We start from the raw sequence: 24125 nt of genomic DNA, 5'->3' as shown, positions 1-24125 counted from the left end.
CCACCGACCGTTGGGTGCTGGACGCCCTAGCTCAGGGTCACGCGCTCAAGTTTCTAAAGAGATGCCCGCGCGTCCCCCCTGCGGCCAAGAAAGAACATCACGTCCCTCAACTTCTCTTGGAGGTAAAGGCGATGCTCAGGAAGGGCGCCATCGAGCTTGTCCCAAAGAGGCTTCGGGGCTCCGGAGTTTACTCAAGATACTTCCTCGTGAAGAAGAAGACGGGAGGATGGCGTCCCATCCTGGACCTACGACGACTGAACAAATTCATCAAGGCACAGAAGTTCCGGATGGTCACCCTCCAACACGTCCTGGGTCAACTGGAGGAGGGCGATTTCCTGTCGTCGTTGGATTTGGAGGATGCCTACTTCCATATTCCCATCCTAAAGGGACACCGAAAGTTTCTCAGGTTCGTGGTCCAAGGGCGCCACTACCAGTTCAGAGCCCTTCCCTTCGGATTGAGGTCGGCACCCAGGGTGTTCACCAAGTGCCTCGCACCGGTGGCGGCGCAGCTGCGCCGAGAGGGGATCCACGTCTACCCCTACCTGGACGACTGGCTCATCCGAGCAAAGGAGAAGGAGCTCGCCGTGGAGGACACGGCAAGGACCGTCCAACTGCTCACGGACCTGGGATTCTCCATAAACTACGGCAAGTCCCACCTGGTGCCCACGCAAAACGCACTGTTTCTGGGAGCGAAGCTCGACACAGTGTCGCTTCTGGCCTCTCCGTCGGAGGAAAGGACGAGGGCCATCTTGGGCAAGGTGCAGCGGATGCTGGTTGCGGACGCGGCCAGGGTGAGGTCCATCAAGTCCCTCCTCGGAATGATGTCTTCTTGCATTTATCTCATCCGCCTGTGCAGGCTCCGGATGCGCCCGTTGCAGGAGTTCCTGGACGCGTGCTGGATCCAGACGACGGGCAGCTTCGAGGAGAGGATCACACTCGACGAGAGTTCCGACGAGCGATCCGGTGGCGGGGCACCCACGCGCATCTGACGGCGGGCATGGACTTCCAGACCCCCGGCCACCAGGAGACAGTGACCACGGATGCCTCCCTGGAAGGGTGGGGAGCGCACACTGAAAATCTGCACGCGAGAGGCCTTTGGCTTCCGACGGAGAAGTCCCTCCATATCAACGTCCTGGAGCTCCGTGCAGTGTTTTGGGCCCTCAGGTCCTTTCTTCCGTCCCTCAAGGGCAAGGTGGTGAGGATCTTCACCGACAACACCACCACCATGTTCTACATCAGGAAGCAGGGCGGTACCAGATCCCCAGCCCTGTCCAAGGAGGCGCAGGATCTGTGGCATTGGGCCTTCGCCCAAGGGATGTTTCTGGTGCCGTTTCATCTGGCAGGGATAAAAAACACCATCGCCGACTCGCTCAGCAGAGAGCTGCGCTCGTGCCACGAGTGGGAACTACGACAGGATCTAGTGGACCGCATCTTCCGACGGTGGGGCACACCCCAGATCGATCTGTTCGCGACAGCGACGAACGCCAAGTGCCGGAGGTTCGCCAGCAGGTTTCCCCAGCCGAGGAGCATGGGCGATGCTTTCTCGTTCCCCTGGGAGGGCCTGTTTCTATACGCGTTCCCTCCATTGCCATTGCTGATCCGGCTCATCAACCAGCTCAAGAGGTCACGATGCAGGATGATCCTCGTCGCACCTGCGTGGCCGAGGCAGATATGGTTCCCGGACCTTCTGGACTTGTCAGCGTCCCCATCAATCAAGCTGCCAGTGGACGCGGATCTTCTCTCCAGGGAAGGAGGCGCCATCCTCCATCACGACCCGAAGTCGCTGAACTTGCAGGCCTGGCTCCTGCAGCATTAGAGTTTGGAGGATACGACATACCGGCCGACTGCAGAGAGGTTCTTGCAAAGGCCAGGGCGTCCTCAACTCTTAAATGCTATGGACACAAATGGAAGAGGTTCTCTGTCTGGTGCCACGCACAGAAGATTAACCCTCTACGGATTACGGCTCCCCAGGTACTGCCGTACCTTCTGACGCTGGCCAAGGCTGGACTGGCGCACGTGTCCATCAAGATTCATCTTGCTGCGATCTCCCGATACACCAGAACCACGGGGCGGACGTCTTTGTGGTCTCATCGTCTGGTGAAAGAATTCATGAAGGGACTGTTCAGATCGTTCCCGCCGGTGAAGGCTCCGGCCCCGGCGTGGGAGCTCAACGTGGTGCTGACCAAGCTCATGGGACCTCCGTTCGAGCCTCTGCACTCTGCTCCGTTGAAGTTCTTGTCGTGGAAAACAGCGTTTCTTGTGGCCATCACCTCCGCACGAAGAGTGGGAGAGATCCAGGCCCTTTCCTGCAAGCCCCCGTACTTGACTTTTCACGACACGAGGGTAGTGCTCAGGACGCACCCCTCCTTCATGCCCAAGGTGCCGTCGGACTTCCACCTCAACGAACCCTTGGTGTTGCATGTTTTCTTCCCGTCGCCTTCGTCGCCGGCCGAAAGGACTTTGCACTCGCTGGATGTGGCCAGAGCGCTGAAGTTTTACGTGGACCGCACGAAGTGTTTTCGGAAGACATCACAACTTTTTGTGAACTTTGGACCTGTCAATCAGGGGAAGGCTCTCTCAAAGGCCTCCATTTCCAGATGGCTCTCCGGCTGTATCATGTACTGTCATCGGTTGGCAAACCGACCGCTGCCTGGCCGTCCGAGAGCCCATTCCACCAGAGCGATCGCAGCTAACACGGCGTTCCTATCTGGTGTGCCCTTGCTGGACATCTGCAGGGCTGCTACGTGGAGGTCGACGCACACCTTCACGAAATTCTACTGCGTCGATCGGGATTCCAGGGAGGAGTCCAGGGTCGGCCAAGCAGTGCTGCGCAATCTGTTCGCCTAAGGTGAGCCTGGTGAGGAGGTAAGAATTGCTTAATGTTGAGTTTGATGTAATGCTTAATGTTGAGCCTTTGCCACCTCCCGTGGTTGGGCATGTGTGTACTGCTATGTATTCTTTATTCATGAGCATGTGAATCCATGCCAGACCCCATGCTGGAGAAGGAACAAGTTACTTACCTGTAACTGTTGTTCTCCAGCATGGGTCTGGCATGGATTCACATGCGAACCCTCCCGCCTACCCCTCTGCGGCTCTTCACTTGGTCATACTGCCACTTCACGTGCTACCAAATCTGAAGATGGCTGCCAGAGGCGGGGCTTAGGTAGAGGGCAGTCATTGGCTGTGGTCCGTATGACGCAGAGATCAGTGATTGGTTACTACTACAAAAGACAGATCAGAAACGAAACTGATACTGATTTTTTCTTTACCGAGGATTCCCAGCCTGACGACGGGGAATATTCATGAGCATGTGAATCCATGCCAGACCCGTGCTGGAGAACAACAGTTACAGGTAAGTAGCTTGTTCCTAATGCACGGCCTATATAACACAGTACCCTATCTATAACCATTAATACATTTGTTGCTCATTCTTTGTTGCTAAATGATGTATCTGTTAGGCATCAAAACTAACTACAAGTCATGTGTGCCTTCTGCCGCACAAAACTCAACCTGCTCACACTGTGGCACTTAATAATAGGTTTTTCTCAGCCTAAACTTTTTTGCCTGGCCGGGACGCTGGTCATGCATTCCAACAATGGTCTCTTGAAACTCCAGGGCTAATGCATATGAACCATCAATTATTGTGTGTGTGTTAGGACAGTTTTTCTGAAGTCCAACTAAGGGTTTAGTAAAAAAAAATCAACTGAGGCAGTACAAAACTCTACTCTTAGTATAAGGCTATACCACCTGAGTTCATGGTAGCATAGACAGAGCAGCCAGGCTTATTTTAGGAGGGAGAGACTGCTGTAGAATCAGTACAAATGAAATTGTAATACAAAGGGTCCAAAGAAACACTGAAACACTATGTATTGTAAAAATAAAGGATTTATTTAAATACAGGTAGACCCAGATAAATCTATGTGTAAATAAGTACTATCACACATTATATGTAATCACAATGATGAAATGGAACACTATACTTGAAGGTACACAGACCCAAGTATAATCCTTATTTGAAACGCCTAACGGTAGTTCTAGGGAAGTGAAAACCTTTTCATACACATTCAGTATAGGTCACACCTATTCTTGGGGAGTAAAAACCAATTGTTACTTTCACAATTACATTCAGTAATGCTGCAAAGGCAGTAGACCCTACCAGTTGTACAGTGACTCTCGGTACAAATCACATACTCAGTCAACTGGACAATATACTTTTTGTGAATAGTGGAACACTTATTCCAGGTACAGTACAAACCTATAACTACTTTTGTGATAGCACACAGTTATACTAGATGAGTAAAACCTAAGGATGTAATATTCAACTACAGGTGCTTTTGAGATCAGTGAAACACAGATTGAGATAAGCAGTAACTATTCCAACTTCTTTTTGGATGGCACACAGCTAACTCAAGGTAAGTAAAACCCATATACTTTTTTTTAACCTCACATTGAAATCCAGGTTAGATCTTTCCCAGCTATACTGGTAACTTATGTATGACTTATGAGGGACAGTTGGAACCAAAGACACTATGAGTCTGTCTACAACAGCACAGGGAAAGCAAACCTTAATGTTAAACTTTACTGAATGACTCAGTTATTCTAGGTAAGCAACAACCTAATAGACATATTCTGGACAGGCTAGCAGGGGGAAGTGTTAGGGAGAATTCTCTCTTTAGGCTGAATTTCCTAACCTAGTGAGTCCCCCAGCAGCTTTGCTGGATTTCTGGAGTTTGTTTTTTTCCTCCTGCCAAGAGTGAGACTCTCTATCTCCCACTCTTGGACATGATTTATGGTGTTCCTTTGACTGGTAATGTGTTTTATGGGCTATGGGGTCCTTTACTCCATAGGGTCTCATGTGTTTTTACTATGTGTGTTACACAGCACCCTCCGTGCAGTAACACAGGGTTGTCATAGTGGCACCCCACCATAGACTCCATACCCTGGGACTGACTACTGTCTCCCAGGGCATGTAAAGTCACCATTGGCTTAACTAGTCCCAAATTATTAACAGAAACCAGTACAAACCATCATATTGTGGACGTACTGGTCGGGGCAATTCGATTGCCCCGGGGTCTTTTTGTCAAGGGGGCACGTCTCCGTCCCCCCTGATCGAGCTTTGGCTGGTGGCAGTGGAAACTACTTTTTATATTCGACCGCGAATATTTCCCTATGGGATTTTCCCATTGTTCGAGGCTACCAACTTTAATTATTTAATTCTCATAGCCTCGAACATACCGCCGGTTTATTTATTTAAAATTAATTCTCCGGTTGGTATTTTTTGCCAAGACTCGATTCTAAAATGGCGTTCGTGTTCTCTTCTGTGACTCCAACCCAAGTCGAGCCCTTTGTTCCACTTTTTGGCGGGCTTCTCCACAGAAGCCTCCAAAAGCGGTGCCACTCTGCCTGGGTACCACAGGGGGTGTGGGAGGGGGTTTAGGCACCCTGGACCGAGTTACCTTGGTAACTCAAGTCGCACTCTTGTGTGATTGGCCCAAGTGGTGAGCCGGCCGGCTCACCACTTAGCATGTTTGATTGACAGCTATGCTGAGTGAATGGGGGTATGCTGCATAAAAGCAGGGCTTTGGGGACTGGAACTTCAGAAGTCGCCACAGGACCTGAGAATCCGACGAGGGAGAAGCTGAGCCGACCTACCGCGACGACACCACCAGTGGAACCCTGCGGAACCGACTCACCACTTCCCGACGACAGAGAAGATCTCCCGGCTGGAGAGGCTTCTTCCCCTGACTGGTGGACACAACCAGTTTTACCTTCTTTCTTCGCACACCAGACCGGTTTGTGGTCGAACTGCCCGTGCTTAGCACCCCGGCGGCCAGATAGCCACTCGCCACTGAACCACGAATCAACGGACCGCTTCTTGTACCTGAGAGACTCCGCGGCTGGTTTCTTCCCTGGCAGTGCAACAGACTCCTGTCTTCCTCCACGACGAGATCCTCTCTTCCCCCGGACGAAGCACTGACTTGCATCCGCTGCCAGGAACAACTGCCCCCGCTGGAGTATTCTCACCACTTTAAGGTACTGTGTCCGCCAGGCCTCCCTTTCTAAAGATTGCTACAAGGTAATAATAACCCCTTAACCTTCTGGACTGGGCTGTGTTAGGGAGAATTCTCTGTTTAGGCTGAATTTCCCTACCTAGTGAGTCCCCCAGCAGCTTTGCTGGATTTCTGGGGTTTAATTTTTTCTCCTGCCAAGAGTGAGACTCTTTTACCCTCACTCTTGGACATGTTGAAGTGTGTTTTCTTGGTTAAACCTTGTGTTGAATGGGCTATGGGGTCTTTTACTCCATAGGGCCTCATGTATTTTTGTGATGTGGGTTACACAGCACCCTCTGTGCCGTGACCCAGGGGTGTCCTAGGGACTCCCCAACATAGACTCCATACCCTGGGACTGACTACTGTCTCCCAGGGCATGTAAAGTCACCAAAGACTTTGCTAGTCTTGAATCCTGAACAGAACCAGTACAAACCATCATATTGTGGACGTACTGGCTGGGGCAATTCGATTGCCCCAGGGTCTGTTAGTCGAGGGGGCACGTCTCCGTCCCCCCTGATCGAGTTTTGGCTGGTGGCAGTGGAAACTACTTTTTATATTCAACCGCGAATATTTCCCTATGGGATTTCCCATTGTTTTAGGCTAACACATTTAATTAATTATTTACGGTAGCCTTAAACATACCGCCGGTTTATATATTTATTTTTATAACTCCGGTTGGGACTTTTTGCCAAAACTTGATTCTAAAATGGCGTTGGTGTTCGCCTCTGTAACTCTGACCCAAAGTGGAGCCCTTTGTTCCACTTTTGGCGGGCTTCTCCACAGAAGCCCTCCAAAGTGGTGCCACTCTGTCTGGGGTACTTAGGAGGGGTGGAGGGGGATTTAGGCACCCTGGACTGAGTTACCTTGGTAACTCAAGTCGCACTCCGTCCTGATTGGCCCAAGTGGTGAGCCGCCCGGCTCACCACTTAGCATGTTTGAGTGACAGCTAGGCTGGGTGAATGGGGGTTTGCTGCATAAAAGCAGGGCTTTGGGGACTGGGACTTCAGAAGTCGCCACAGGACCAAGAATCCGACGAGGGAAGAGCTGAGCCGACCTGCTTCGACGACACCACCCGGTGGAGCCCTGCTGAACCGTCTCACCACTTTTTCCCGACGACCGAGGAGAACTCTTAACGGAGTGGCTCCTTCCCTTGACTGGTGGGGACAACCAGTTTTCGCCTTCTTTCCGTTCTTTGAGGTATCTCGTGGCCGCCTTGCCTGTGCCAAGCACCCCGGCAACCGGAATACCACACTTTACCCCCATACCGCGAAAGTCGGTACCAACCCTTTAACCGGAGGACTCCGCGGCTGGTTTCTTCCCGGGCAGTGCAACGACCCTCTTCTTCTGCTCTTCAGCGAGAACTTCTTCTCCCCTGACCGACGTCGAGCCCTGCTGCCACTGCCTGGAACAACTGCCACCGCTGGAGGATCCTTTCCGCTTAAGGTACTGTGTTCTGCCTGGCTTCCCTTGCTACCGACTGTACGGGGTAGATTTAGTCCCCGGCTTTCGAACCTGGGAGTGCCTGGGACACTTTGGCTAAACTTTCTGAGCCACTCTAACCTCTTTTTGACTCTTTGCAAGACTTTGAATCTCTAACTAACAGTGTGATCTTGGGCACATTTTCGCTCCGGCTACTCTAAGAGTGGGCCCTGCCTAGTGACTTTTGCTCACCTGTGACTTTATTCTTCTTTAAGCCTATTGCAAGTGCTCTGGACCTTAGAGTGGTGTGTCTAACCCATTTCTGCTTTTTCTCTCCCTTTCTTGGAAACTACTAGAGTGTCATCTAACGTTAAGCACTCACCTCTGTTTTAATTAAGTGGTGTTTACTTAGAGTTGTCTAGATAGGAGAAAGGATTGAATCTACTTTCATTATAACTGTGTTGAAGTGCTTTTACTATATTTTTGCTAGAGTGTTTTTAACTTATGTGTATTTTAAATAAATAACTATATACTTTTGAAACCAAGCTCTGGTCAGTGTTTGCTTGTGCTATTGTGTTTTGGTACATATTGTGTATACTTTACATACTGCCTAACTCTTCTTGAGAGAAGTCTGACTGCTCAGCCACAGCTACCAGGTAAATCTGGGTGGTACAGACTGCTACCAAAGGGGTTTACTGCTCTACCTGTAGTCTTAAATCTTTTGCAGTGTTCCCCAAGGGAACTGCACAGGTTTCTGCCTAACACTGGTGTACAGCGGTGGGATTTGTATTGAGTATACATTTTATTGTGCTTTAAATACCTTAGTGCAACTAACCACAAAGCTTAGCACTGAAAAAGTAAAACCTCTAACATGTCAGTTATAGAAAGCTATAGTCAAGAGTCCCTTGCAGCCAAAACTGCTGATTGTTTAAGAATGCTCTGTAAACATAAGGATCTCCTGACTAAGGGCAAGAAAATGGAGCTGATTGAAAGATTGTTAGCTAACCAAAGTCTGGGTGATGGTTCAGAGGAACCTACCACTCCAGCAACTGTAGATGACAGTGTTGAAATTAACATGGAGCAAAATGTTGATGATTCTGAGGAAGAGTCAGAAGAGGAGGGTGAGGCTGTTGTAACTGTCCCCCCTAGGCCTCTGCCTGCTCTACCTGCTGTGCCTACTGGACCTTTACCAGGTCCCACATTTAGTCCTCAGTACTTTGAACTGGAGAAAATGAAGCTAGAATTGGAGTATAAGAAACTTAATGCTCAAACTGACAAAGAACTAAGGCTAAGGGAAATGGAGCTCAAGTATGACTTAGAAATGAAGAAATTATCTGTTGAGAATGTTTCTCTCTCTGGCTCCTCTAGAAGTTCCAGTCCTAAAAGACCCCGGATGCCTAAAGAATTGGTTGGTATGTATGAGCCTAAGTTGGATGTGTTGGATTGGTTGTCTCTGTTTGAATATAATCATGGGCTCCAGAACATCACAGGAAATGACTTACTCACCTGGTTGTTCTCTAGGCTTCCCCCTGTTGCAACTGATGTGGTAATGGAGATGGGGGAGGAGGATAGGAAGGACTATGAATGTGTGAAACTAGCTTTGATAGCTAGATTTGGGAAGACCCCTTCCCAGTATCTTAAGAGGTTTAGGAGCCTCAAAAAGCATGATGGTACCCCTTGGGCTACCTGGGTGAATGAATGTTTGAAAAACTTAGAGGGATGGATTAAGGGTTACAAGGTGAACACTTATGAAGGTATGAAGAATTTGTTTATGTTGGAGACTATTTATGATGCCTGCTCTCCTGAGCTCAGACAACACTTGGCTGATTCCAGGGAATTGGATTCCCGGAAACTAGCTAAGGCTGCTGACTTGTGGGTTGCCAACAGGGCCACTCACAAGGATTCTGGGGTAACTCAGAAGAAGGATGGGGAGAAACAGTCTAAAAAGGACTCCAAAGAGAATTCTAATAATTCCTATCCCAAAGAGGGCCCCAAACCACAAAATAACCAGGGTAAGCCACATGGGAAACCTAGTCAGGCTACTGTACCTTCTGGCCACAAGCCAGAAGGAGGTCAGAACAAGCCACCCTTCCAGAGAGCATTTGGACAATGCTATGTCTGTCAGGGTACTGACCATATCAAAGGAGATCCCAAGTGCAAGGGTAAACCTGCAGGGATCAGCACAGTCTCCTTAGCCTTCACTCCTGAGGATGAAGTACAGATGGCTAGTGCCCACTTTGAACTCTTTGCTGAAGAACCCTTGGGTCTTCAAGCCACTGTAAACTTAGAGCCTATGGGTCTGGTTAGTCCCCAGAATAGGGTTGTGTATAACTCCCTACCTGTTAACTCTAAGGTGTATTATGTGGACAGTGTTCTTGTCAATGGCCAGGATACTCCTGCCAGGAGAGACACTGGGGCCAGCAGAACAGTAGTGGATGAAAGCTTCTTTCAACCTGAGGATGTGGCCAAAGCACCCAAAGGTCCCACTAAGATGTCTGGAGGCCCTGTCCAAATGGTTCCTATTCTACCAGCCCTCATTCAGTGTAACAACATGACAGTGAGGATCCCTGTCAGTGTTCAGACTGAGGTACCTGGGAAGGTCCTGTTGGGGAATGACCTAAGAACTCTAGGAGTAGTGTCACATACCCCCAGGCCTCCCAGTATGGAGAAGCAGAACTTAACCAAATTGGCTAGAAAGGCTACCTTGAAGGACCCTTCTAAGCCTGTGGGACCCTCTACTGAGAACCCCACTACAAGCCCTGGTGTTAGTAAGTTGACCTCTAACCCAGGCACATTTCCGGATAGTATGCTAGGAACATGGGAGCCCCAACCAAGCTCCATCATTGTTCCCCTAGTTTCAGAGTCTCTGACCCCCCCTGCTTCTGAGGAAGAGGTGGATAGACCAACTAGGCCCCTATCTAGACCTGAGAGAACTGGTAATTCTCAGTGCTGGTGGAAAACCAGAAAAGAAAAGTCTAAGGCCAAAAACCTTCAGACTGTTGGACCTTCTACTGAAGACCCCAACTCAAATCCTAATGTTAGGGGGGAAACTCCTAAAATAGGTAAGGGTAGATCTAAGAGGAAGGGGAAGCAGGTGCAGTGCCTAACCCCAACCCCTCCAACCAAGAGGCCTAAGACCCAACCTGCTCCCACAAGAGAGGTGGTGAGGAACCTTGGAGGCCCCTCTAGATCTCAGGGAATCCTTTATAAGGACCCCTTGAAAAAGCCTAACATAGGTTCAGAAGTTGTACCAACTTCTGAGGGACTGGTCAACCAGATCCCCTATAACAAAAAGACTGATGTTCCTCAAAGGGTTTGTAGGTCCTTTAGCTTGCAAAAGAAAACCTTTGAGTTCTCCCTTAAGCATAGGTCAAGGTGTCACCATCAAAATGCTGATGGACTCTCTAGGATGTATATCATCGACTAGAGGTATGAGGTTCATCCAGGAGTGGATTAAATCCTCCTGTCCCTTAGTCTGGGGGGGGCGAGTGTTAGGGAGAATTCTCTGTTTAGGCTGAATTTCCCTACCTAGTGAGTCCCCCAGCAGCTTTGCTGGATTTCTGGGGTTTAATTTTTTCTCCTGCCAAGAGTGAGACTCTTTTACCCTCACTCTTGGACATGTTGAAGTGTGTTTTCTTGGTTAAACCTTGTGTTGAATGGGCTATGGGGTCTTTTACTCCATAGGGCCTCATGTATTTTTGTGATGTGGGTTACACAGCACCCTCTGTGCCGTGACCCAGGGGTGTCCTAGGGACTCCCCAACATAGACTCCATACCCTGGGACTGACTACTGTCTCCCAGGGCATGTAAAGTCACCAAAGACTTTGCTAGTCTTGAATCCTGAACAGAACCAGTACAAACCATCATATTGTGGACGTACTGGCTGGGGCAATTCGATTGCCCCAGGGTCTGTTAGTCGAGGGGGCACGTCTCCGTCCCCCCTGATCGAGTTTTGGCTGGTGGCAGTGGAAACTACTTTTTATATTCAACCGCGAATATTTCCCTATGGGATTTCCCATTGTTTTAGGCTAACACATTTAATTAATTATTTACGGTAGCCTTAAACATACCGCCGGTTTATATATTTATTTTTATAACTCCGGTTGGGACTTTTTGCCAAAACTTGATTCTAAAATGGCGTTGGTGTTCGCCTCTGTAACTCTGACCCAAAGTGGAGCCCTTTGTTCCACTTTTGGCGGGCTTCTCCACAGAAGCCCTCCAAAGTGGTGCCACTCTGTCTGGGGTACTTAGGAGGGGTGGAGGGGGATTTAGGCACCCTGGACTGAGTTACCTTGGTAACTCAAGTCGCACTCCGTCCTGATTGGCCCAAGTGGTGAGCCGCCCGGCTCACCACTTAGCATGTTTGAGTGACAGCTAGGCTGGGTGAATGGGGGTTTGCTGCATAAAAGCAGGGCTTTGGGGACTGGGACTTCAGAAGTCGCCACAGGACCAAGAATCCGACGAGGGAAGAGCTGAGCCGACCTGCTTCGACGACACCACCCGGTGGAGCCCTGCTGAACCGTCTCACCACTTTTTCCCGACGACCGAGGAGAACTCTTAACGGAGTGGCTCCTTCCCTTGACTGGTGGGGACAACCAGTTTTCGCCTTCTTTCCGTTCTTTGAGGTATCTCGTGGCCGCCTTGCCTGTGCCAAGCACCCCGGCAACCGGAATACCACACTTTACCCCCATACCGCGAAAGTCGGTACCAACCCTTTAACCGGAGGACTCCGCGGCTGGTTTCTTCCCGGGCAGTGCAACGACCCTCTTCTTCTGCTCTTCAGCGAGAACTTCTTCTCCCCTGACCGACGTCGAGCCCTGCTGCCACTGCCTGGAACAACTGCCACCGCTGGAGGATCCTTTCCGCTTAAGGTACTGTGTTCTGCCTGGCTTCCCTTGCTACCGACTGTACGGGGTAGATTTAGTCCCCGGCTTTCGAACCTGGGAGTGCCTGGGACACTTTGGCTAAACTTTCTGAGCCACTCTAACCTCTTTTTGACTCTTTGCAAGACTTTGAATCTCTAACTAACAGTGTGATCTTGGGCACATTTTCGCTCCGGCTACTCTAAGAGTGGGCCCTGCCTAGTGACTTTTGCTCACCTGTGACTTTATTCTTCTTTAAGCCTATTGCAAGTGCTCTGGACCTTAGAGTGGTGTGTCTAACCCATTTCTGCTTTTTCTCTCCCTTTCTTGGAAACTACTAGAGTGTCATCTAACGTTAAGCACTCACCTCTGTTTTAATTAAGTGGTGTTTACTTAGAGTTGTCTAGATAGGAGAAAGGATTGAATCTACTTTCATTATAACTGTGTTGAAGTGCTTTTACTATATTTTTGCTAGAGTGTTTTTAACTTATGTGTATTTTAAATAAATAACTATATACTTTTGAAACCAAGCTCTGGTCAGTGTTTGCTTGTGCTATTGTGTTTTGGTACATATTGTGTATACTTTACATACTGCCTAACTCTTCTTGAGAGAAGTCTGACTGCTCAGCCACAGCTACCAGGTAAATCTGGGTGGTACAGACTGCTACCAAAGGGGTTTACTGCTCTACCTGTAGTCTTAAATCTTTTGCAGTGTTCCCCAAGGGAACTGCACAGGTTTCTGCCTAACAGGCTGGCCGCCTTGACCCTCTAACTGGTCCCTTTCTTTGGTCCAACTCCTTTTTGAACCATTACAAGACTTTTGTGCACTGCAACCGTGTGACCTTGGACACATTTCGTTTCGATCCTCTTAAAGCGGATCCGGCCTACTGACTCTGAATTCACGGTCTTACTTTGCCTTCCTCTCTTGTTATGTTCTTGTAAAAGTGTTGGGATCTGTTTCAGTTTGTTCTCTGCTTTTCTCTCCCTTTTTAAAACGAACTATTAGAGTGCCATCTACGTTAAGCGCTCACCGCTGTATGAAAATAAGTGGGGGCTTTACTTAAGACTTGTCTAATACTCTTTTAAGGGAGTGTATATCTTTTAGTGACCGTGTTTTTGAATTGCTTACTATTAGTGCCTGTGTGTTTTTCTAGATGTGGTTTTAAATAAATAATTATATCTCTTTTACACCAAGCCCTGGTCAGTGTTTACTTGTTCTATTGTGTTCTCTTGACCTATTGTGAATACTCTGTATACTGCCTAACTCTTCTTGAGGGAAGTTTGACTGCTCAGCCACAGCTACCAAGTGAATCTGTGTGGTACAGACTGCTACCAAGTGGGTTTACTGCCAAACACCTGTAGTCTTAAATCTTTTGCAGTGGTCCCAGAGGGAACTGCACAGGTTTCTGCCTAACAGGAAGCAAGACTCAGTTGGGGGATACCCCTACAATTATCCTCAGAGGACTAATCTGGTGATACCAAGACATTACTTTTGGGAAGAGGCACAACCTTATCACAGGAGAGTAATATACTTTCACATCTACTTTCTATTAGAATGGTAAAATGGGTTCTACGGAAAGAAAGATGTTAACCATGCTTTTAAGAATAGTGCATCACACATCCAAGGTAAGTAAGAACTTTTGTAACTGTTCACTATACTTACGAACCAACTTTTTTACAAGTAAGTAACTTTTAAACACTTATTTTCTTTTCTAGGCAAAAGGCCCAATCCCTTCAAAGTCTTTTGCTGGTTCTTGGCGCATGAGTGTTCTCAGTGGCAAGCAGAACGGGGGTCCCTAGGGACTAGTGAACAACAGACAGTGTCAGAATAGGTTCTTAAGTAGCAAAAGTCAGAGTTCCTTAGTAAGACTGGGCAAATAGGCGAGTACTTTACTTCTAGGGTTAGAAGAGGGCCCAGGGGCTTCGCAGAAGACACCCTAGCAGGATTCTAGCAGTGGGGCTGGGTGCACTGGATGAGAGACATCCCAATCACAGAAAACCCCCCCAGCGACGCAGGAATCCCAAGAGATTTAAAGGCAATTACATACCCAAGCCAACACAGTACCTCAGCATTGAAGAAGATTTTGCAGCAGGGGGACTTCAGGATCTGCAGCCAAAAACCCGGTCAGTAGATTCCTTGTCGTGGTGACTGAAATCAGGACCTTGGAAGGGACTTTGCATCCGGGATCGATGGAGAAGGCTCTAGGCAAGGTTTTCCTTGTGGCTGAAAGAGGTTCTGTGGATTTGGCGCCTTTTCAATGAGCACAGAAGAAGACCGAAAATCGTGGTAGAATTCTTGTCGTTACAAAGGTTCAGCACTTTGTTGAGGGTACTTTTTGGACTCAATTCGTGTCTCTGGAGATTGACCAGGATGCCCACAACGTTTCAGCGAGATTTGGAATACTGTTCATTGCCCAGTGGCTTGAGGTCCCAGGGTATTGGGGTATTGCAGCAATGCATGGTCGCAGCAACGCGTGGGATGGCTCAAAATGCAGGTCTTCTTGATTCTAGTGGGTCTCACCAGGCTCTGTGTCAGGGTCATCTTTTTCAGAGTCCCTGGGTCGATTGGAAGGAAGGGCTACAGCAGGCTCAGGTTACACAACAGACTCTACGATCGCTGGAAATCGTCTGAGCCGCTTTTACTTTGTCATCCTCTTCGGTTTCAGTTCCAGTGGTCGACTTGTCTTCAGCTCCCAGGTTCGTAGTATTTAACAGGAATTGCCACACAACTTCTGCATTCTCTCCCTGTGTTTTACAAGGGGCGGTCTGGTTGTCCAATCAGGACAGCCAGCCCCCCCCACTGGGATTTGTCGGCATTCAGGCAAGGAGGAAGACAATGGGCTGTGGAGTTTTGGACTCCTCCCTCGCCTCCTTCCTTCACAGACAGACTGGAGCCTGGGCAGGGAGTCCAGGGGACTCCCGCTGAAGATAAAAATCACACAAAGGAATTTCCTGCCCTCGATGTCAGGGGAAGGAACAAGAAAGGACAAGAAACACTAAAATGACGAAAAAAGAAGACACGGGTCATTTTGGTAAAATAAGCACCCTTTACTGCAGCTGCGAACACAGCCTGCGGTTAAGGTGCACCAAATTAATACAACGTATCACTGCCACCAGCCATTGAAGGTAAGCTTGTCCCTGTAACAGAATTGTTAGTTTTAGTGTGAAAGGGGATACATTGTATCTCCCCAGCACTCCACATAAGGTGGGGTGTGCTGGTTTCACTAAATAAAATGTAAAAGGGATCCAAGGATCCTTTCTACCCTTGGGAACTGTAGTTCTCTCGAGGTTAGCAAAAGATAGTTAAAAGGGGAGCCCCTAGGGCAACTGAGCAACAACAGGCACTTATTGCCAAACAGTTGTTAAAGAGGATAACTTTAAAAAGACGCTATGGAGAGTCAAAAACTGACGCCCATAAAAAGTAAAAGATTCTGTGAATGTTGAACATTTTTCCCACTCATAGAGGTATTAAGAGTAACTAGGAGAAATACGTTTTTTTTTTTTGCAGTGCCAAGTAGCGCTGTATTTTGGGGCTTTGCATGTTTCTTTTCTGCATGCATACACTGTTACATAAGCTTGCAGAGACATTTGAGGTGACATTCAGAACTCCTGCAGCATGTGTTGCCCTTAGATGTGTTATTGTGGGCTGTATCTTTAGATAAATGTACCCTATTTATGAATGACTGCTATGTTTCTTAATCTAGGTTTTTGGACGCAGTCAATCGATGCCAGGTGTGGATGCCCTAGTTGCCAAACCAATTGAAAAGCAGCACACGGACACAGTGGTCAATTTTCTGATCCGAATAGCCTGTCAGGTACAGTGTTTTTGATGCTTATGCAGGTGTGCTATGTTCCTGTGACAATGGAAAGGCTAGATATCAGATATATTTAGTGGTGCATTTTAGGTAAGACGTTTGCATCTTGATCTTGTATAGATTAACATTTGTTAGGAAAAAAAATCAGAATCTTGCTCTTGTTGTTTTGTAACACATCCAAGGTTATCCTTTGAATGTTCTTTTATTGTGTGCATTTTTAATAGATTTTTTTTTACAGTTGATACAATGTACTTTCTTTTTAATTTTTTCAGTTTTTACTTGTTTAGAATGTGACATTGCCTAACATGTAATGGTCTCGGGAGGATAGCTCAGGGGCAACGTGCTCGCCTTGGAAGCAAGATGACACAGAGCACCAGAGGTTCGATCCCCGGGCCCACGCTTAGAAACCTCTGGCTATTAAGCGCGTTATAAATAACCTATCCTATCATATGCAGTATTTTTGTGGTGTTTAGGAACATTTGTGCATCAAGCATTCGTCTTTGTTTTTTGTATATATTTTTTATCTATCTGGGTTAATAATTTGATTTCACTCTGTTTTGTTTGCATTTTTTCTGCTTCTGTTTGTGATTTTATATTGTATTACTTTTTCTTGTGCATTTCTCACCTTCGAAGTGGCTCCTCCATCTGTGTGTTTAATTTGTTCAAAATGACTGCACATGTATTCAAATTCATTGACAAAATCCAAGTAGTTGTCTTGAATGGGGGTGTTTGGATTCTATGTGACAATGTCCCCAGGAAAATGTAGTCTGCAAAAAGTTTTCAAAAATGTAGTAATTCAATACAATCAGAGCAAAGTGTGAAAATGTTACCTGTAATAAGGTCGCCAAAAAAATCTATTTTTTAAATACATTTAACTACAAGACTAACCCCAACAATGACCCGAGCCTTTAAGAACACCTCAACAATCGCACTAACTCTAATTACTACCCTGAACTCTTACAGAACACTGACCCTTCAGCACCCTTCAGCATTTTATTTGTATGTTAGTCAATACAAAGGCAATCGAAAATGAGCAGTGAACTTAACTCCAACCCCATCACCAGCTCGCCACTTATGACATAGCCCTTGGCCAAGCCCAACCCATGCTCTAATCCTAACCTCAGCCTTCTCCCTAACTGCAACTCTAACTCTTACCCTAATGCTTGCTTCGCTCTAACCACCGTTTATCCTAATCCCTATCTACTCCAACTTCATCAGCCCTCCCCAACTTCCCTATACCTTTCTTTAACATATACCCAAACCATTACGTTATTAGCCGTAGCCTTACGAGAACCCCTACCCTAACACTTGGCCTGGCACTTTATCTACCCTAAAGACTAACCAAACCCCAACATCACCAGCCTTGTAGCAGCGACCCTGACCATAACTCTTACCCTAAATCTAATTCAAATCTTTACTGTAAGGCTAACCCCTATCCTAACCCTAAACCAGACAATCACATGTCCACAGAACCCTACCTATTAACAATTACCCTAGCAGCATTACATTTTGGGCTACTTTTCAGCTGCATTTTTTGACATCCCTTTGCCTGTCAATTTTTTCACTCTCTACATTTTTGCTTGCAAAACCTTCACTGGATACCGGTGGTTCCTGTGTATGGACTGTACTCTTAAAATAAATCTTAGTGTGGACTTTATCCAGAACCTGCAGATGTAATTACAGGGCTCGAAATAGGATACGATTAGCAGGAGCAAAAAACAGCTCCTGGGTTTCAGGCATCACCCAGTAGTCAGGAACTACTGCTGAAGAACCAGGAGCAAGTGCACAGTTGACCAAAAATCTAACTTCTTCAGGAAATATACACTTAAACCTTTTGCCCATTATGCATATCCATTATGCTTAAATATCTACTAGATGTGTTCTAATTTGTCCTTATTGACATTCTCAAATACTGAAAGTTAATACCACATATGCATGTTTTTTGAAAGATGCCAGTTGGCCTGGGGAGCCAAACCACGCTTCTGGTAGCTGTTGTTTTCAAGCTAACTAGGTTGTCTTGGGCTCGAGGCAGCACCTAAATAGCTTCCAGCAATTTCAAACCTTGTAATTGACTGTCCTTGGTATAGACTTGAGCACAATGCTACTTAATAATACGGATCAGTTTACCCCATAGAGAAACTCCTCTTTCCATTGATCACCATAATAACTATGAGTGAATATAACGGGACACCTATTTTTTATCTATATTTGTTTTGTATTTTCTTTGTCGAATGGTGCATAGCTTTAAAGAGGTAAAGGTCTTAGTGAATTGGAGAATAAATGGGAAAACATGAATAGATAGGATCTTCAGTGTCCTCACTTGGTTTTTTCTTTATTGTTCATGAGTACTATTAGTTGGATATCCGTGGGCAGAAAGCAGTTTTACAAATCGAAATGTCTTGCTAGGAAGCAGTCGCCTTTCCGCCTTAGTAATGTATAACCAGTTGATTTTCATTGTCAGTTACTGTAACCATTGATAAGAAGGTGAGAAAACATTGGCCAAAGCTCCTGCTAACAATACACTTGCCAAGCAAATAGACAAAACATGTTTCATCTTGTTCCGCATGAGCCCAGAGAATCAGGTGTTGTGTACACAAAATATTTTTGCCAAAGACTGCATTAATTCTGGAGAACATTTCTTACAGTACTTTTATATTTTTGGACAGAATACAAACATGTGCTTGGCATCAGCTTGATGGCATTTATTACATTTGGATTTAACAAATGCACTTGCCCGGAAGGAGCGTGCGCGCGTGTGTGTGTGTGTGTGTCTGTCTGTCTGTCTGTCTGTCCGTCTGTCTCTCCCAGGACGTGGGTGGGACTGTCTGTTCCCAGCCCACATCTGTGCTGCCAGAGAGTCTAGGTGTGGGGCATGAGTGAAACCAATAGTTGTCCCTGATTCCGATTGATCCAGAGGTCCCTAACTTCAGCAGTCCAATCCCTAAGGAGAACAGAATCTTGTGGTTAAATGTCACAGGAGCCACAATGCTACTCCCCAGAATGTATCTATAGCATGTAAGTTTCTTTCGTTGGTGATTGTTCAAAAGAGGAGCTGCAACAAAGTTACTTGCTTAGGTATATTGTGGTCCATTTGTCACATGGATACACAGGGACTATTTCCCAATGCTATCTTATGGAGGATCGGGGGAGACAGATGTTTTGCGTTTACCTACACCCTGACTCCTGATTTTCCCAGATTACTTGATGGGTCGACTGGGGGTTTCTGGAAGTTGGATTTCCTTCTGTTGGTCCTGGTCAGTTGTGCCCAGGAGCTACAGGTGCAAGGATTGTTCGGTCAGGTCCAGATGAGAGATGGAAACCCTGGTGATGAGAAAATGCAAGATTCAATGATTCATGACACTTCACAGGACGGGGGAAGGCAATTTCCAGTGACGACCACCGCACATAGACGACGGCAGGCGTCCTTCCAGTCGCGGTGGATGAAACTTCTCTAGGACAGGATTCCTTAAGGCTAGGACTGTGAAATGTGCAGATATGCGACTTGTACCGCAAGCTTGCGACAGCCGTATTTCGGGGTGCAACCGAGTAATAGCGACGCTGGCCAGGTAAACCACAAGAGAACTGGTCCCCAATGCCCGGGGTCCTGTGCAGTTTTGCGGTGTAACATCTTCTGAAACTCGGTTTCATCTGGAACTTTGTGGCATCCTTCGGGACCTCCAATGACTGGATCCCACTCGTGAAATTCCCCTCAGCTCACACGAGGACCGAGAAAAGGCACAAACTCCACTGCATGACAACCGTCCTTTAACAGAGCCTCGAGAAAAAAAAAAAGAGCCATTGCTGTGAAGATCTTCTGCTGGGTGTTGACTGTTGAGAGCAACAGCCAGATCCATTGAAAGTTCTTTTCTTTAGTCGCCAAGGCCAAGAATACTGTATGCTGTCTTCTCTCCTTGTGGACCTTGCTGCTGCACAAGCTTCTTCACTTACAAAGTACTGTTCAGCCTCTAATACTTACCTGGGTCCTGCTTTGTTCTTCCTGTGCTTTGGAGGATTGCAGTTGAACTGTTACTTTCTTCCCATTCCCAGGCTTACATTGAGCTACATTGCGATGGACAACCCTTTGTTCTCTATACCAAAGAAATCTCCTGCTATTTACTTGTAAACTTGAAGAACTCTTCATAGACTGTGCTTTGTTTGCTGCTTTTGTGCTCTTTCTTCCTCTGTCCGAGACTCAACTAGAATAGGGTTGGACATTTAAAGATTGTTTAAGCTGGGGATAACTAAAGTTATACAAGTTAGTCTGAAGTTTACACTCTTGTTTCAGAAGTTTCTACTACTTTGTGTTAGCTTTTTAAAACTGTTCTAAAGTATATTCCTATCCTTTGGATATCACAACTGTTCTGTGTTTAATGCTTCTGTGTGATAGTACTTACCTTATTTAAATGTATCCGCTTTAGTGTATATAATATACATGCTTATTTTTATATAACTGTTAGTGTGTAAGTGTTTCCTTGAAGTGTGTAAGTGCATGCTCTGAGTACTTTGTGCCTACCTAAAGCCCTCATCCCTCCTAGGCTAAGCCTGGCTGCTGAGCCATTGCTACCAAACCTTTGGGTTTTTCAGGCTAACCCTAAGGAGTGTTGCCCTGTTCGTCCAAGGTAGGCAAGTTTTGTTTCATACAGGACTTTATCAAAAACCCCTAACAGTTTCCATGTGTGTTCCCTAAAACCAATGTAGAGTGAAGGGTCCTAAAATTGCTGGCGAGGTAACCAATAAGAGATCCGGTTCTCAATGCCCTGGGTCCTGTGCAGTTTTGCAGTGCAACATCTTCTGAAGCTCAGTTTCATCTTAAACTTGGTAGGCATCCTTCTGACCGCCAGTGACTGAATCCTGCTCATGAAAGTCCCCTCAGCCGAGACAAGGGCCTAGAAAAGACAAAAACTCCACTGCACGAAAACGGTCTTTCAACTGAGCTTGAAAAAGGCTGCAACGATTCAGTGCTGCGAAGATCTTCTGCTGGGCGTGCACCTGTCGAGAGCACATAGCATCTTGCAATGCAGTGTAATGGGGATACTTTTGTATTACCCCATCTTTTTACACAGAGGATTTATTGTTACTTTTATATGCAGCTAAAGACAAGCTGGTGGCAGCAATTATATTTTTACTGTTTTTGCATTCTTTTTGATGTGTACATTCACGTTTACCTCGTGACTAGCGCCCTCAAATAGCCGTGCCATGAGATTTTAACTTGCTCTTTGGCCATATTGCAATTTGGTGGTCTTCCTGTTCTCTCAGGTCAGGGAAGTCCTTATAAGGTCATGCACTTGCCTCGGAAAGCTGCTGCTTTTGTGGGCAATCTCTGTCCACTTCACTGGTGCAAGCTACTTGGAGCTTATGGGAAACCAGTAGTTCTCCAACATGGGGTCTGGCATGGATTCACATGCTCATTAAAATGACCAGTTGTCAGGCTGGGAATCCTCGGTAAAAGGAAAAAACAGTTTCACTTTCGTTTATAAACTGCCTTTCTCCTGTAAACCAATCACTGAGCTATGGGTCGTACTGTTCCCAGCCAATGACTGCTCTCTCCCTAAGCCCCTCCTCTGACAGACATCTTCAGATTTTTACCACACGTTTAAGTGTGGGAGTCCTCGTGTTTCGCTCTTAAAGCTTTATGCATTTTTTGTGCTTTCTTGGCTAGGAAAACCCTATTTTTGTTCAGTCGAGCCCGTGTGATCCATCGTTTATTCATCCGATTAACAGGGATCTGTTTTTCGGCATCTTTCATCGCCCCTCAAGGGCAAAATCATCAAGCGCTTTCTTCTTGGAAGTTTCCAGAACAACATCAGGCCTGCACCGCGCCGGATCATGTCGGAGGAGGAGGACAACGACGGGGCTTCAAGCTCTTCACCAGCTGCGGTTTGCGGCTTGTTTTCACGGACAACAAGCATTCCCAGTGCCTTTGTCTTCACCCGATACACACAGAAGAAGATTGCGAGATCTGCCGTGGCTTCTCCAAGCGCACAATGAAGAATTGGCACGTCCGGCTGGCAGTGTGACTTAAAGCCAAGGACTCTACCTCGTGTGCTCCACAGGGGCATGCCTTATCTGGATCAATCCAGCAAGAGCAGGCTTTTAAGACCTTTGAGGGTGTGCCATCCATGGGGACCCAAGACAAGACCCAAGTACTGCGAGACAGCTTCCGTCAGGGTCGCTGCGCAAGCGGGTCCCGCGACGGTCAGGGCGCGTTCATAGTCTCCATCAGCCTCAATTCCCAGTCATCGCTCCAACTCTTCATCAAAGAGAAAGTCAGCTTCCCCAGGGAAGCTGCGAGAGAAGCTGGAGAAAGCCAAGCAGGACAAGGTGTCCGACCTGCCATTTAAGGCCCAGGTGATACAGGCCAAATCGTCCTCTTCTATCGAGCTGGTTGCTGCCACCCTCTGAAACGTGAAAGGGGCTGCTACCTGGTCCAGCGTACCCCGGTGGTGGTCAGGATGGCTCTTCTTCAGTGGAGAAGACTCTGGAAAAGAGGATGCTGGACCTTAGCCCAAAGCCGACCCCTCAGGACCCCAAAAAGGGGCAGGGGCGGGGGGTGGAAGAGCTCCAGGACACAGATATTTCCTCATCCGACTAGGAATAGATGGTTTCCATCCAAACCATCCCGTAGGAGTGTGGTGACGATGAGGACGACAATGAGAACGTCGAGGAGATGCCCGCCGGAGGCGACAACATAGGCACTGGGTCCAGCGACCCTGTTCCCAAGAAGGCACCCCCCAGAGACATGGTCATGATATTCTCTCGACCCTCCATACACTGGTGTCGGAGATTCAGAAGAAGATGCCGACAGCACCACCAGCGACACCACCGGCGATTAACCCGTTGACACCAGGGCCACCACCGCCAAAGAAGAGGAGGAGACACCCTGCACCTCCATTCTAACCATCACTGCCCTCCCCCCCCCAGGGATACAGGGACAGCAACGATGGACCCAGACGATGGCGGAATCTCTCCACCACCAGGGGCTTCTCCGCCAGACGAAGTGGGATCCTTCCACTCCATGATCACCTGTGCGTCGGAACCCTTCCAGCTCACCCTGGAAGAGAAGTAGGGCTTCCTGTATCACTGCCGGGAGGCGAAAAGGAAGACCATTCTGTCGGTACAGCTCCTGGACGACATCTGGGATGAGGGGCTGGCGCTATTGAAGAACCTTGCCTCAGCCTCAGCCAAGAGGGACCGGCTAGAGAAGAAATACCAGGTGCCGGAATCGGCACCCAAATGTCTGCGGTCTTAACCATCATCGGACTCTGTGGTCTCGGCTGCGGCTAGGAATAAGTCATCAAACCCGTCGTCAACCTCTGTTCCCCCGTACGGTGAGGGGAAGAACTTGGACGCCGTAGGACGGAAGGTCGGCGATGATGATGGTCAAGGCGGCCAAGGCCTTAGCGATCCTGGCCAGGTAGGACCGGGAGCTATGGTACAAGATGGTGCCCATTCTGGATTTCCTCCCCAAGGACAAGCGGATTGAGGCAATGGAGATCCTTCGGGAACACGAGGTGGTATCAGACCACGCCATCACCGTGGCCCTGGACATTGCGGACACAGGGTTCCTTCAGATGGGAATAAGGTTTTGCCTCAGTTGCCTTGGGTGGCTGAAGGCCACCAATTTAGACAAGAGGTCCAGACGAGGGTCCTGTACATGCCGTTCGACAGACAATCTTTTCGGCCAAGCCGTTGATGAATCTCTTCAGGCCATCAAGGCTGACTCGGAGACGGCACGTGCTCTGGGAAAGCTGCAATAGCACCGTCGGTCCTTTCGTCCCTCAGGAGGGAAGTCTGTATAGTTTCGGCAGTGGATCATCCTCTTACCGCCAACCCTCCTGTTCCATGACCCAGGAAGCCTACAGGGGTTGTTCCAAGGCTTTTCGAGGTGGCTGCCGTCGTCGTCAAGGGTTCCAGGACGGCGCGCCGGCCTCCAAGCATGACTGAACCGGCCCGGATGTTGGGCCTGCACCCCGGTGGAA

General features: G+C 47.8%; 1 protein-coding gene across 8 annotated transcripts in view; it reads left to right on the top strand.

The window, feature by feature from the left end:
- Positions 1-24125, top strand: part of TRRAP (transformation/transcription domain associated protein) — a 2065012-nt gene that overhangs the window by 1208699 nt on the left and 832188 nt on the right. For all 8 annotated transcript variants that reach the window (XM_069647248.1, XM_069647247.1, XM_069647244.1 and 5 more), the window contains one exon: positions 16036-16146. In XM_069647248.1, the coding sequence (XP_069503349.1) occupies positions 16036-16146 (111 nt within the window). The remainder of the gene's footprint in view (positions 1-16035; positions 16147-24125) is intronic.

The sequence above is a fragment of the Ambystoma mexicanum genome, chromosome 2q (genome assembly GCF_040938575.1).
Source record: "Ambystoma mexicanum isolate Mex_15411 chromosome 2q, UKY_AmexF1_1, whole genome shotgun sequence".
Lineage (NCBI taxonomy): Eukaryota > Metazoa > Chordata > Amphibia > Caudata > Ambystomatidae > Ambystoma > Ambystoma mexicanum.
Note: the sequence above shows the minus strand (reverse complement) of the source record. Positions and strands in the feature narration are given on the sequence as shown.